Source organism: Pyrgilauda ruficollis, unplaced genomic scaffold, assembly GCF_017590135.1.
Source record: "Pyrgilauda ruficollis isolate IOZ18807 unplaced genomic scaffold, ASM1759013v1 scaffold32, whole genome shotgun sequence".
Classification (NCBI taxonomy): Eukaryota; Metazoa; Chordata; class Aves; order Passeriformes; family Passeridae; genus Pyrgilauda; species Pyrgilauda ruficollis.
In genome coordinates, this window is record NW_024524600.1 from 888761 (window position 1) to 904650 (window position 15890).

General features: G+C 35.3%; 1 protein-coding gene across 5 annotated transcripts in view; it reads right to left on the bottom strand.

Moving 5' to 3' along the window:
• The window catches only part of SCYL2 (SCY1 like pseudokinase 2), a 34644-nt gene that overhangs the window by 13157 nt on the left and 5597 nt on the right, over window positions 1-15890 (bottom strand). For 4 of the 5 annotated variants that reach the window (XM_041474374.1, XM_041474375.1, XM_041474372.1 and 1 more), the window contains 7 exons: window positions 12627-12784; window positions 8697-8841; window positions 7919-8068; window positions 7081-7302; window positions 6129-6245; window positions 4669-4794; window positions 3045-3221 (listed from right to left, as the gene is read on the bottom strand). In XM_041474374.1, the coding sequence (XP_041330308.1) occupies window positions 3045-3221; window positions 4669-4794; window positions 6129-6245; window positions 7081-7302; window positions 7919-8068; window positions 8697-8841; window positions 12627-12784 (1095 nt within the window). Of the gene's footprint in view, window positions 1-3044; window positions 3222-4668; window positions 4795-6128; window positions 6246-7080; window positions 7303-7918; window positions 8069-8696; window positions 8842-12626; window positions 12785-15890 lie in introns of those variants that run through there. The other variant, XM_041474376.1, reaches the window with a different exon arrangement.

The window sequence follows — 15890 nt, forward strand, 5'->3', positions numbered from 1 at the left end:
TATATGGTTTTTTGTTAATATACACCCACAGAAAATCTTTATACACACATCACTGCTACAAAAGCTAAACTTCCAAAAAACTGCAACTCAGATTCTGTCCTCAAAGCATTTGATCACAACTCCACACATACAAGCTGTATTCCCTGTGTCTAAAATCAAAATAGGGACATAATAAAAACAATATTATGGCTACTAGATGGACAAAAAAGCCTTTTTTTCTATTTAACATGGAAACTGTGTATCATAAAATTATAATGATCTCAAAACAAAATATTCCCATCACATTAACTTAAAAAAACCCCACAATAATAGCACATATGCATAGTGGGATCCATCTTGCTTAAGATCAGCCATCTAAAGGTTAAACACTATTCTAAATCACTCAGCCATCTCAGTCTCAAATACAGAGCGTTATGTAACTCATAAGATTCATACTACAACTCAGACAGGTACTAGAGGGGACAGTGAGCACATCCATTGATAGCAGAACTCAGAAAATAGGTTCAAGTAGAAGGATAAATTATGTCTAAAAGTATCACATTTATACCAAAAAGCCAAGTATTTTATAGGAAGACTTACATTTTTGTCCAAAAATACATGGCAATCAGTGCTTCTATGTCAAATAAACAGAAGTACTGAAGTGTAGAAACAGAAATGTACCAAGACCCCATTACAGATTCTCCCCTTTTATTCATTCCCCCTTCTCTTTACAGAGAAGAAAAATAGATTTTTACAGTGCAGCTAATATGTGTTTTCTTATTGGAAATTTATAATTTCCCAAACTGCACACACACACAACATCATTCATTCATTCATTCCATGAACATTGATTCTCATGTAATACTCCAATTATTTAGGAAAATCAGGGAGAAACAGATGAGACCAGTTTTAAAGCTAGATTTTATGTCTTCAATACACAATCTTTGTCCTAAACTTGAGATTCTAAGACTTACATGTTCTCTTAACACCTGTTCTTCCCTAACAACCCTAACCATGTAATATTGTGGAATTACAGTTTCTATGTTTAAGCTTCCAGGATCCTATTTCAGGATACTTTTTTATCTATTTAGGTAAAAATTAAGAAGGTACAGTCACAGATTCACACACACCATTCAATAAGCAATACACAGCAGTTGCACTCTAAGTAATAATGCTTCATTCATTAATGCAGGGCCCAGTACTTGTCAGGGAACACTTCTGTGTAGTGAATTAGAAAAAGAATTTACAGCAGATCCTATGCTGTCTGTGGAATCCTGTAGAGACAAATTAAGGGTTTGTCTGGGAAGATATGTCAGAGTAAGCCAGGATGTTAACATACAGCACACATTACTCCACACTAAGCCAGAGAATAAGTTTATCTAAATATTCCATTTTCACATTATGAATTCCCTTACAAAAAGACACTGTGAACCCTAAATTTCTTCACATTGAATTAGAGCAGCTTTCCTATGATGCATTCATTTCCTAATTTGAATATCCTACTGAAGTCAAGCAACAGGCCCCTCATACAAATCTGTAACATCCTGAAAGAGTGTTTGGAAGAAACAGTGGCATGTACCCTGAATGCTCTTCTCCAGGAGTTACAAGCACACAGAAATTAGACATTTCTGCCTTGCACAAAGAAATGTGTGCCACACCTGGAAATCTATCCTCTGGCATTCTGAACCTCTGTAATTTTTTCCAGAATTCCTGATATATTAACTTTAAAAACATGACCTAGATTATTTAAACTTTGCAATACTAAAAAGACCATAGAAATAATAGTTTAATAAGCCATGCAGTTCTTTGCATTAAAAATACCAGTGTAAGAATTTAACAGTGTCTAGATAGTTACAGAAAACCTTTGCAAAGATCTGTATTTATGAGCTGACTCCAAGTTTGTATTTTGCTTCCTTCATCGCTCAAGATACAAACCAACTTTTGTGTCCATTACGCTCCAGATATAACTTTGCTGTGAACTATTTGCAGCAAGGATTGTGTCACAAATCTAATGCTGAAGGCAGAGTTACCTTTCAGGATGACACAGCACAAATGGGATGTTCACTGGCTTTTGGCTGGTTAAACATGGCATTTTTTCAAGACAAAAAAACTAACATAAAGCTTCAGTGCACCAAGTATAAACAGCATTAAGTAGTTGAAATTTCCTGAGGTATTCTCAGACAGCTATCCACTTCCCCAGCTCCACAGTACAATGACAGTCCTTTGGTCCAGTTTTTTTGAAACCCAGAAATAAAAGGTCTGCTATGTTTACCTTGCCCTCTCAGTGCTCTGCAGAAAAATAATGGCACACTGGAGTGAGCTACAAGGAATGCATACCTGTCTCTCATCTGTGGAGGCACAATGCCCTACTTTGCGACAGATTTCTCAGGAATCATCATGGTGATGACAAAAGGATGCAAATTTTTGCTCCTTTACAGTAATGACTATGTATTAATACATTTATACATTTAAACAGCAGGGGAAACAGCATATTTTACTTACACATTACATTTGTCAAATAGAAATGAAATTAATTTCACAAATTTTTGCAGTCTTCAAACAAATACTACTCTTAATATGAATAAATAGCACTTCTTAGAGAGTGTCAAAGCCACAATTTTTCCACCCCGTGATCCCAATGTCAGCAAACTCAATACAAGAAAAAACCCAACTAAAAAAACCCCAGGTTCATCTACTGGTAGAATACATGCAAACATTGTACTGTACAACCCTGCTCAGATTGCCCAGATATGTGTTAAAATGCTTACAAATATATCTTCTAGAATCAACCAAAACCAAGTAGTAAATTAACCCTTTTTTGCAAATCTCATCTCATCTATAAATGCAATATACCCTCTGAACCCATCTAAACAAGCAGAGGTAGAGGATTTGAGAATTTCCTAGAAAAATCTATTTTGAATGAATCAAGACTGACTGCCTGGACAACTACAGAGCAGACTTGGCAATGTGTGTGAAACTGGAAAAGGGAAATAGAATAACCAGTCGTTTTTTCAGGGAAAACAAAACCAAATATAAAAATTATAATATAAATAATATTAACATACCTGGATTGGTTCTTGCTGCTTAAAAACAGGACCAAGATCGGGTAGAATGAGCTTGATATATTCTTCTTTGGTGCACTCCTCAGCAATTAGGAGAACATTAGGCAAGACAAAGGGTACCATATCCGGATTCACAAATTCAGAAGTCAAACAAGGCAAAATTCGCTGAATTATAACACGCTAAAAGAAAAAAAACCCCAAGTATGAATCACGCACTGCACTGCAGTAAGTTACCATTGTGCCAGTTCAGTAGCTTTTCTATTAGCCTGATACTTACGCAAAAGTAGACAGATAATTTTCAGTTTTGATCTCTTATTTGCACAGCACACTATAGTTAATTTACACTGTGCTACTCTGCTTAACTTTCTCTGTTTGCACTCAAAACTAACAACTGTGAAGATCAACAAAAAGCAATTAACTGCACAGAAATTAGGACTTTGAGCCACACGAGTTATGAATACCATACTCCATATGCTTTCTTTAAAAATATCCTAACAAGACCCTACAAAATACCCTTTAAATCCTCCGAATTAGTAATTTTTTTGTTTCTGTATCCCATTATTCACTGAACAAACACATAATCCCACTATACCTTCCTATAAAACTCCAGATACATTCCCTAAATAGGATTCTGCTGATGAAATAGATATTAAAATTGTGGATGTCTACTGTAGCATTAAGACATCCTTAAATGCTTTTGAAGTCAATAAACAGAAATATATGGTTCAAGGGCACAGTCACTTCCCTCATAAAATATACTTTCAAGACAGAAAAACAATAAAAAGAATGCCCTAAAGATGATTTGGTCAACCAGTCCAAAATTAGGTAAAACACATGCCAAATTCAAAGCAGCAATCATTTCTGATCAAATGAAAAAATTACTAAATTAAAAAGAGTAGAGTATTAACTATGGAGTCTTAATGTTGCACTGTGTAGGGCAAAACAGAATTAAAAATATAGACTTTTAATGCACTAGTTGAGAAGCTCAGTTATTCTATTATGTACTGACCTAATTCTACTTTTCTATCACATATGAATTACGACTTATATAAATTAAGGTGTACCACAAAAGGAAAGGGACCCAGTCTAGACATATTGCTTAACACTGCACAGGAGAAATAAGCAATGACAGGCATTTGCCTTTGAGATTTCTGAGCACTGCCAGCACAAGAAAGCACTTCGTCTACTGAGGGAAGGAAGCTTTGCATCATTCAGCATTAAAGTACTGCCTTGCTATGAAAAAACTTGAAGCAATCTTATAGGAAGAAAAGGTGGCAAATTGGCTTCAGAGAGCTATGGTGGCATCTGGAAACACAGGGAAAGCCTTTAAGTGGAGAGAAGACAACTCCCTTTCAAACTGGGATAAACTACAACAGGACACGCAAACGATGGTTCTGTATTTGGCTTATTTGCCATTTTCCATTTAAAGTATTATGGATTGCTGAGGAATACTTCTAGAATAAGCATGTTCTAATCTCCCTTTATTTCCTTCCACTCTATTCCGACAGTCTCACAGCAGTCTATTATGATACAATGCTACAGAAAGTCCAGCATTCCAAGAGTCAAAATGCTAACAGATGTTCATATATTTTCAAGCTTGCTATTACACAACATCATTCAGACATACCTTAGGTAGTTTTGGCAGAACTTTTGGTAGTCCTTTAAAAAACTGTGATTTCTGCAGGTTATCTCTTTGAAATAATGAATCAAAATACTGAAGCGTCATTGCTCCTACATCATCGAAGAATGGTATCTAAAAATAAGAGTAAAAGGTTTTGATCTGGAGAGAGACAACGCTGACACTGCTACAATAATTCCAAAATAAAATCATCTATCTACCCTTTCAATGCATAACAGTAAGCCTTCGCAATGACATGTCTGCAACTAACAATTAGAAAATTGAATTTTTACATACCAAGTAGTAAAATATTCAGATACAGGTTGATGATTAAGACAGAATTTTCCTAGCATTTTTCAAAAACCCATGCATGTTATGTGTATCTAAGATAAAACATTACTTCATATACAGTAAGTGGCTTACAAAAAAAAAAGTAATGTAAAAATAAAACTTTGAATAAATATTCTTCCAGGAATAATTATGCTACATTATATTACAACACAGGATTACCTACTCCTGGCTCTCACCCCTGGAAACTCCAGAAACCCTGGAAAATCTGATCTCTTTACCCTATGAATCAGTGTGCAGATATGGTAAAAGAGACTCAACATCTTTATAAAACCATACTGCTTAGTACAACCCCTCACAGATTTGTTTGTTGTAGTCCTTCAGACAACTGATACCTGAGAAATATCAGCCAATTTCCTCACTCCCATCCTTCAGCATATAGGTAGACAAAACCATCACCTGCTCCCTCTCCCTTCTTCACCCATTGCTTCCTTCAACAGTTAAAACACTGATTCCTATCTCTGCATACCATCTTTTTACACCACAGCAAAATAATAAAATCCTTTAGCAAAACAAAACTATGAGCAGGAATCTGAAAAGGGTATTAGATTGGAGAAAATGGGGCATAAGACAAGGGAAGAACAATGCTACTTTCCGATAGGAAAACAGAGCAACAGTTTTGCCAAATTAAAACTTACATTATATCCTGCTTGCAATTAAATTTTGCTTTGTTAGAGCAAACAATTTCTGAATATACTTTATTATTCTGCATACTTAAGAGTACACCAAAAATCATAAGCCAGAAGTTAATCCTTACATTTACTGTCCTTTATAATTTCCTCACTTTCAAATCCTTCCGATATAAATTTCAAAGACTGAATTGTATTAAATCATAGCACCAAAAATCTTCTTGAATGGAAAGGAATAAAAGAGTGTTGCATTGAATAAGTTTTGAATAATATAATAATTTGTCTAAATTCTGCCTCAGCACCCACTTTTTCCATATAAATAAATGTCAGCATAAGGATAACTTTTGGCATCAACTAACATTACATCTAAATGGTTAAAAAATATTTAACATTTCAAATAAAATTATTAACAGAAAACACTTCAAAATAGTTCTACAAATCAAACACTAATTTCTCTCTTTCCTAAGGCTACTGTATTTTCCAAAGACTGACCTTAGTCATTTGATCAGCGTCTGGTCTGACTGCCGGAGCTACGTTTAGGAGCAGCTTTACATGCTCACGCACCTCCTCGGGTATGTTCTCAAGAGTACTGGAGCTTAAACGGCTCAGCTGTGGAAGTAATTCATGCATGAACACCATGAAGTCAGAAAACTCTGCATGTAACGATTTCCAATATACAGCAGGCCTATACTTTGTTCTCTTGATGGTTTCTCCATCCACGCATTTGATATCCCTCTCTTCTTGCTCACAGTCTTCTCTGTTTCCCAAGAGCCTACCTGTTTTAGGTCCCACCCGTCTTTTCAATTGCCCACTGCAGTTCAGGTTATCAGAGAACACAAACATGGTATTTTAAACAGGCAAATGTCATTATCTGAGGTGTTGTCTGCACACATGAAAACACAGTACATACTGTGGCAATAGGCACCCAAAGAAGTTACAACAAAGGAAACCTGCATTATGTCAGCTGATCCAATTAACTGCGACACTGTCCTCTGTTAATACTCCCAGTCCACAAAGAATGTGAAATAGTGATAGCTAAGCGGATACCAACTGCTGTGTCAAGTGACCAAATCACTCTAAACCCAGCCCTCTTCCATGGTCCTACATAGGTAATTCACTGCCAGGTGTTTCCTACTGTTCACCCCAACAGGTAAGCATTATTTCACAAGACCAGCATTCAACAGGTTAACTGAGAAATCAGGTGAAAAATGCAATTTTTAGTTTATAAATTTGGTACATGTAACCTCCTCTAAACAAATTTTTATTGCTCATATTTTGCTACCACCTTTTTTCTTGTTACAACAACAGTATGCAGGGTAAGATAACATTATCAGATGGTTTATGTTTGAACATTGATAGTGTTCTCAATACTTAAATCTATTTTAAAGTAGTAACTTTTCAAATATGAAAATCAACAAACAATAACCATAAAAAGAACAAATACCTGGTCCAGCTGTCTACTAAAGCTTTTATAAATATCTTGCTTGTTGACCTCAAAAATTGGTTTCCCTTTATTAAACACTGCATACATAACAGCTCCCAGAGAGTACATATCACTGGCTGTCTCACAGCTCACAGATAGAATATATTCTGGTGCCAGATACTCAGGATTTGGAAGACACAAGGATGGCAAGTTTGGATCCCATTCCTTACAAGGGAACTTTGGCTACAAGAGAATTACAAGAAGTGAAACAAAGTACATTTATCAAGGATTTTTAAAGACCATTTTCAAAAAGAAACTCGAGCAGCAAAAAATAATTAAGCCACTCAAATTCAATTATGAATCAAACAGCAACACAGTAAGGCAAAACTGTTAAGAATCTCTGTCTGTAGCTTAAGAATGATTTGCTGATGCAGATTTATCTGAATATTAGAGCTGGGAAGTGTAATGTAAAATCAAAGCACTGCTGTAATGGGGAAACATGAGATATGATAGAACTCATTTTCAAAGGTAGCTGCCAGGTACTGAGTAAGTGCAACACACTCAGTTAGGCTTGCAAGTCATCCAACATGAAGGGGAGCAAAAGTGGCACACGTTCCAGCCTCTGCTTGAAACCATCACTAGACTACTGTGACCCCACTGAGTCCACTCAAGCTCTTTTTCTGAGATGATCAAATGCAGCACTTCAATCCAGACCTGTGCCATATGTTCTAACTTCTGGCCAACAAAATACAGAGGTGATTAAATAAATGGCTATATACTGGAATACAAAATCATAAAACTGGTTTCAGGCAAAGACCTGAATTTGAAACTGAATTATGATAAAAATAAAGATTATTACCTCCTGTTCAGATGGATTTGTTGATTGGATACAAAAATCAAAGCCCATGATTTTCCATGCTCCACTTTTATTCAAGATTATATTTTCAGGAGTAATATTTCCATGGACCATTTTGACACTGCTATGCAAAAATGACAAACCTTCAGAAACCTGTTCATAAAAGATCATTATTGCAGGTTAAACATTTCCCCAAACATCCTATAAGACATTTACAAAAATTCTGTTCTTATGGTCACAGTTAAATTCCTAAGTTAACTAAAAACCAATTCTTCATATTTTAGCCTATGCCTTAAAAATTATGCATAGAGAAATTAAACACAGATGGTGAGATTACTAATGTTAATGAACTATCACAGCCTAAGTGTGGTGGTGCATCCCCCTCCCCTCTCAGGCCACACCATCTCAGAAGAGCAAACATGCTTTATGAAGCTGGTCAACATATTCACCAAACAAAACCTGGGAGCTAATGGTTCTCCACAGAACATAAAGGAAAGATTCACATATGGAAGAGACAGCTGTAGCATAGACATTAACATGGAAAATAAAAATTAATTTAAGTTTCTATTTTACATATCAGAACAATCAAAAAAAGAGTAGCAGCTTACAGCTTCTAGTGTTTATCCTCTTTTACACTTAGAGTGATCAGGGCACTATTATGTCTCACCTCATTATTATTTGATTTACTATAGGCAGATAAAACTTTGGCAATGTACTGACTTCATTAAAAAAATCATTAATACTAAAAGCAAAAAAATTATAAAGACAACCTGTACCATACCTGAAGCAAACCATATTTGGTCTCCACGTCATAAAGTTTGTATTCTTTAATGTCTGATGGTAAAGGAGAAGGTAGGTTGTCCCAGCTGCCAAGAACATTAGCTAAACTTGCACAGACTGGTTCTGTACAAAATGCCAAGCAATCCCTGTATAGGAAATGCATTAAAAAATTTCTTGTACATAACTGTAATATATCTCTTGACTGCAAATAAAGAACCATACAAACAGCATATATATTGCCAAAGCACCTGGTGCTACCAAAAGCCATGCTATATTTCAGGTTTTGAATTCTTTTATTATACTAAAGAGAAACACATAAATGTCTGAAGTTTTAAAAAATTACTAGAATTACGATATTTTATTCTTTAACATTCACATAAATCACTAATGAGTCACACAACACTTCGTAATTTTTTTTTTAAAACAATGCTTTCCTTGTCCTGATCTAGGACAAATTGATCAAGTAATTTTTCCTACTATTAAAACTTGTAAAATCAGACTTCTACTTATGCCTAAAACAAACATGTCCCTGACTTAAGCAGTACCTAATGAGGTCAGACAATGATCAGAAACTAAATTAATATAAGGGAGCACCTGAATATTCTTTAACAACTGACACAGAAGATCTGAAAACACAAATACACTTGTAATATGAATGTCAGCTTGCATGTAAAGTGACTGTTCTCTAAATTATTTTATTGACTTTTTTTCTTCATGAAAAATTAATGGTCTTGCTTATGCATTTTTGTGCCAATTGTGTTTGAAAATCTCAGAAGAAGCAAACTTCCATACATAAAGACTGGTCGTAACACTGTCAAAATTTCAAATTTCAAAATTGGTCCTGAATCCAATATATGTGAATTTCCCAAGCTTCATGCAGCACAGACAGAGTCATTCTTTACATCCACATTCTTCGTACTGCTCTGCACAGCAGTGGAGGCCCTGGACAGCCATTGCAATTCACCCCTTAATTGTTTTTAAAGCGCTTTTTTTGAGAAAGCACTATATGGATGTTAGCACACATACCTGCTTTAAGGATCATTAATTCATGAGAACAGTAAATACTGCATCAGTGTGAACACAGAGAACTGAAACCAAGTAAGAATAACAAAGATACATTTTTGAACATAAAGTTCTAGGCAAGAAGACAGAGCCCAACTTTTTGATCATTCCATAAAAACATCAGAAGACACGTCTCAGCATGAAACTACCACATTTTTTTTTCAGTATTTCAATAATTAACAAGCTTGACCTTTAAAGTAAAATAAGGCTGCTGAAACATGCAAACCTCTTACTATCCATCCCGACTTTAGTTTTACCTACTGCCTCTCTAGAAGAAAAACATCCGAAAAGTAAAATACATTGAATGCTAAGTGTAAGCCAACCTGACAGAATTTTTTTGCTGGGTTTCCTCCCTTCCATTCTGATAATGACATACCTTTTATGTTTCTATTAATAAGACTAGGGTTATAAAACTTGTTTCTGTCATAAACACCAGCCAAAATGAGAACATAGAAAGACAAAGTATTTTCTTTTCAGTCTGACTTCAGCTTTACCACTGAGCTTATCCATTTAGTTATGGTTAAGGCACAGATGAAAATACCTAGGGAACAGTTATTCTGTGGTTTTCATAACAAACTCTCTGATTACTGCTGTTTTAAGGGAATAAAAATATGGCCGTTTATTTTTTACTTTAGGAGGTAATTTAAAAAAAGGGCCCGAGCCACAGATGCAGTAAATCTAATTAAATAGCAGAATATTGCAGAAGGTGATGCCTGCCACACAGGGCAGCTGCCTTAACAGTTTCCTGAATAACATCAACATGAAATTCAGAGTCTTTAATAAGACAAAAACATTTTAAAAATAAAAAGTGACAGCAAAAATACATATGCTTTCTACAAGGAAACAATGTAGCAAATGCAATGTCTAGTAAATTATAAGGGACAATTCACACTACTACTATTTTTAAAGGGTAGGAATGATATTATGAGTTAACCCACAATTTTTGTTTTTTATCCTTTTCTTCAATTACAAGCAAAATATAAATTAATAATGTTTTCCAGTGCTGTTAATGGAATTCAAGACCATTTGTAAATAAACATAACCATATTAAATATTTAGTATAAATAAGGACTTACTCATCTAAATGCATGTTATGAGGTTTTATGTCATTATATATATTACGTACATTTATACTAAATATAACTATGTTGGATATCAATAATTTGTAGTAAAAACATTCCATTAATAGTGGAGAAACTATCTACACACTAGGGTCAGAAAGGTATGGCCTTTCTTTCTATATCTGCTTCAGCCCCCCAGGAGCACCACATATCTATTTGCACCATAAAGGAGGAATATAATGGATGACCTGCAAGCAGCTCATTACAACTGTATGTTACTTTGGGGAAACAGAAAAGAAGAAATATAGAAGAAAAAAAAAGATACAGTCTAGCTAGAGGCCCACAAGGGATTTCTTCAAGAATAAGCACTCTGGAAAGACCTGAAATCCTGAAGCAATCTTACAGCATGCTTGCACAAGGTACACACACATATATTTCACATAAACCTTTATTTTTATTAATCTTCTCCAAAAACTGTTACATCAGTTTCTGGCACAGCATGCAACTGTACAGGTTTTGTGCTTCTGGTGTTTCTACCAGCAGCTGAGTGCGCTGAGTATGGGAACAAAAACAGCAGAAGCAAAGTGTAAGGCATTACTAAAAACTCACACACAAGAACTCTGATGTAACTACACTGTTAATTTTACTCAAAAGGTTTAAATGTTTCACAAGAACACCACCAAAGCTTTCTTAAAGGTATGAATCTTGGTGTCTTCTTCTGAAGGGCAAAGTTCAGGGTAAAAGCTGCTGAGTCAGCTGGAAAACTGTGACAATTTTAGGAAGAAGCCTGAGGTATACTCTGGGATTCACATGCACACACTATAATTTGAGATAACCCTAGGCCATTTAGCATGTAATAGTTTATTTACTGCTGTAGAGTACTGAGAGCTGTCTTCAACTACCTAATTGATTTTCTTTAGGCAATTGTAAGGGGCATACTAGATCACAGGTGCAATGACAGCTTTGAACCCCTGTTAATGTGAAATGTGTTTAGCACTGGAGGAAAGATAGATATGAATATGCAAGTGTAATTTAATCCAATAAACCTGCCTCAAAGCAGGCATTGCAAAGATGAAGAAGCATTCCTATAGTATTCTCAGCTCCTAGAAACCATTTGGAAAAAGTCAACACGGAAAGGAAGGACATTATGTAATGAATCTTCCTTCATCAGGCTACAATTCAGGATCACAGAATGGCTGGGGTTAGAAAGCACTTCTGGAAATCATCTAGTCCAACGCCCTTCCTCTTTGGGGAAAAAAGCCCTAAAACCTCCATGATCTTCTTTGGTAGTATCAGGATCAGCTTCCTATTTTAACATGAAACCTCAATTTTCTTTGCTAGATTTTAGTGTGTTGTTACCCCTACAGCTGAAAAATAAATCTGAAAGACTAACCAGTGACCAACCTTTCATAAATCAAATAAGCACCAGAAGAACATGCTGAATTTTGTCTCTCTTGATTGGTCCTTGAGGGTCTTTTCAACACATATTTAGCTACAACACATAAAATTTATCAAAAATCCCTAATCTCACATGTACTAAATACATCTCATACATGGAATTAAATGTATGGAATGTATATATGGAACTGCAACTGGACTAAAATCAAGCAATAGATTATTGATCCACACTCGAACTGCATTCTGTGGTGAGGGGGTGGAATAGGGGGGTAGGGTGAATACCTTGTCAGATGAACAAATACACTAAACTTGAATCTCATCAGATGTATGTATTGAATGCTCCAGACAGCTTACATCCACTACCAAAACAATGATTAAAAGTAACTGTTGTCTACTTTACTACAGCTTACCTGGACTCTTCTAATGGATGTTGTACAGTAAGTAGTCTAGGGTGTCGAAGCCTAGTTAGCTGTTGAACACCTCGTTTTAAGGAATCAATAATCTGATCTTTTTCAAATTTTTGGTACTTGTCTATTAGCTTCTTATCAAAGACAAAAACAGCCACTTCCTGAAAATAAGCAACAGAATTCTCTCAGTATATAACACAGCCAAAACCTAAGCCTACACATAATTATATACAAATGTGTTTTTTGAATCAACAGTACAATCCCACTGATACAATAACCAAACAAAGAAACTGACTTGTTCTTACTTAGTCCCAGTCATGGGAGAGGTTACTATAAATAAACCCTGAAATAGACATTTTGAATTAAGGTACTAATGTTCCTTTATTGTATAAACACTAATGTGCAAATGATAACCCCTACCTACACAGTGACAAAGCAGAAGATCCACAGTCAGAAATCAGTTTAAGTAGATGAAAGCATTTATATCAACTATGAACAGTTAAAACATTCTGAGTATATATCAAGTGTTGCTTTATTAAACCAGGTTCTGTCTCAGTGTTCTGCTCCAAACAAGTACAATCTGACAAAACAGTCACAGTAGTCTATTAATCTGATCAGACCATTCACATGATAAAACATTAAGAATTTTGTAATGCTTAAAGAATGTTAAAAACAGAGAAATCCTCTCCAACTTTAGCAACTGGAGCAGGAGAAAATTAATAAATTTGTACAAAACTTTGAAATTACAGAGGTTGATGTAACATAAAAAATTAGATTACATCACCATCTGGGAAGTTGTTAATGTGAAATTTATCAACTGTAAAAAAAGGCATTAAAATCTTTCATCATGAAACAGACTTTTATATGCTGCTACAACAGCATTATGAATACTAATAAAGGTTAGAAAGCAGAAAATAATATGAAAATACAGTCTGCAGGACTTGATGCTCTTTTACTGCACATTTTATAACCATTACTCTAATTAAAATCTCACAGGAACAGCTTCATTATTAATTAAATAAAACCCTATAAACTCTTAGAAATAGGCTATCCAAAACATGAAATTCAGCCCAATACACAAAGAAATGGTTTTTAGTTATTTTCATTAAGCCCTTAGCAAGTGAATACTTGTAACTAACTCAACTAAGTACACTTTTCCTGCCTCTATCCATACTGGCTCCCTGCTCCAGGTTTTAGGTGTGATGGATCAAACATTAACACAAGGCAGAGCAGAGCAATGACAGGAGATGGAAGAAATACACTGAGCAGCACATGACCAATAACAAAATTTCAAACTAAGACTGCACTTCTGAAAAAACCTCTGTTTGTTTACAAGTGAAAAGAATCAAAAAGGGAGTATTTAAACCAACTGTGGTTTGAATATTTTGTGACGAGTCTAAGTAAGTTCTGTTGCTGCTTGCTGCAATCCTGCATGGTTTGTTTAAAGTCATAATTCCCTGCACCTGGCAGAACAGAACAGAATTTGTGCTTCAGATCCTTAACCAGCTGTCTCAAGGCCATTAGGTCCCTCTTGACTGTCTGTAGCCTTGTTGTTGGAACTTACCTTCTGAATTCTGCTAGCTTTACAACTGAGCTGGCAAGTGCTTTGTGACCTTACCCTATCTATTTATGATTGCACTTTCTAAGCAGAAGGACAAGTGCCATATTGTGCCAAAAAAAAGTGTAAGTGCATAAAGTCTAAGTTAATAAATTGAAGACGAGCTGAAATGCATACTGTGAAATTATACACCTATATATAACCAGAGTGACTCATAAATCTTTCAAACAAACAGCAGCAGATCAGCTATGAAATAGCACCAGACAAACATATGCACACAGGTAAGTAATTTCCTCACATTCTGTTAGGTTGTTACTAAGTCACCTACACAGTAAGCAAGAAAAGACAAGGTATGTTAAAAAAATAATAACAGATAAACATTCAGAAATCCTCGAAAAGCAGCAAGGCAGGAACCAGGCAGAACTCAGAAAACAAAAATACAGTTACAGATATCTACTGTCACCAGAGATGGAATATTTGTAACTGTCCACTGACTCAAAATAGGAACAAAAATAATCCTGAAAACAAAGATTTCTGATGGGATCTACGGTTTTAATATTAAACCTCCAAATTTAGTTGCTTTATCTGGCTACAATGACTTAAACTATTAAGTCTATTAGACTCATAAGACTGAAACTATTGTGTTGTGGTAAAGTGACAACAACAATTAAGCCCTTACATCCCACTTGTCTAATTACAATACACACTGCAAAAAAAACCCTTATAGCTTCAACTTAGATATACACACTTGTAATACAGCAAACACATGCAAATTCACAAAAGTGACTGCTATCACCTGGAAAATGACAGCCAGCCCAAAGAACATTCAGAAGGTACATGGGAAAGAAATAAAAAATAATGTTAAAGAACATCTATTGCAGCACAACACACCGTAAGCTGTATTGCTGCACAATTGTTTTGCAATGGTAAAGTGAATGTTGACATGATGTTACCTAACTGGTAATATTAATAATGAATGGTAACTGCATGTCAAAAAACCAGCCATCTAAAATTCCATGCAGTACAACTGCTGCTGTGTTTTCAATTACTAATGATGGCATACAACTGCACAGATGTTAGTCAGGGTTTACAGATCCATGTACTGTGGTAAAGTGACAACAACAATTAAGCCCTTACATCCCACTTGTCTAATTACAATACACACTGCAAAAAAAACCCTTATAGCTTCAACTTAGATATACACACTTGTAATACAGCAAACACATGCAAATTCACAAAAGTGACTGCTATCACCTGGAAAATGACAGCCAGCCCAAAGAACATTCAGAAGGTATATGGGAAAGAAATAAAAAATAATGTTAAAGAACATCTATTGCAGCACAACACACCGTAAGCTGTATTGCTGCACAATTGTTTTGCAATGGTAAAGTGAATGTTGACATGATGTTACCTAACTGGTAATATTAATAATGAATGGTAACTGCATGTCAAAAGACCATCCATCTAAAATTCCATGCAGTACAACTGCTGCTGTGTTTTCAATTACTAATGATGGCATACAACTGCACAGATGTTAGTCAGGGTTTACAGATACATTGCAGGATCACATGGAGCACCTGAACTAAAACTCTAAAACTGTTGGTCAGAGCACACATTCAAGGCTTGAAAAATGTGATTGATAGGAACCTAGTTACATATACTCTGTCAACTTTTACAGATCCATGTACCACATGGAGCACCTGAACTAA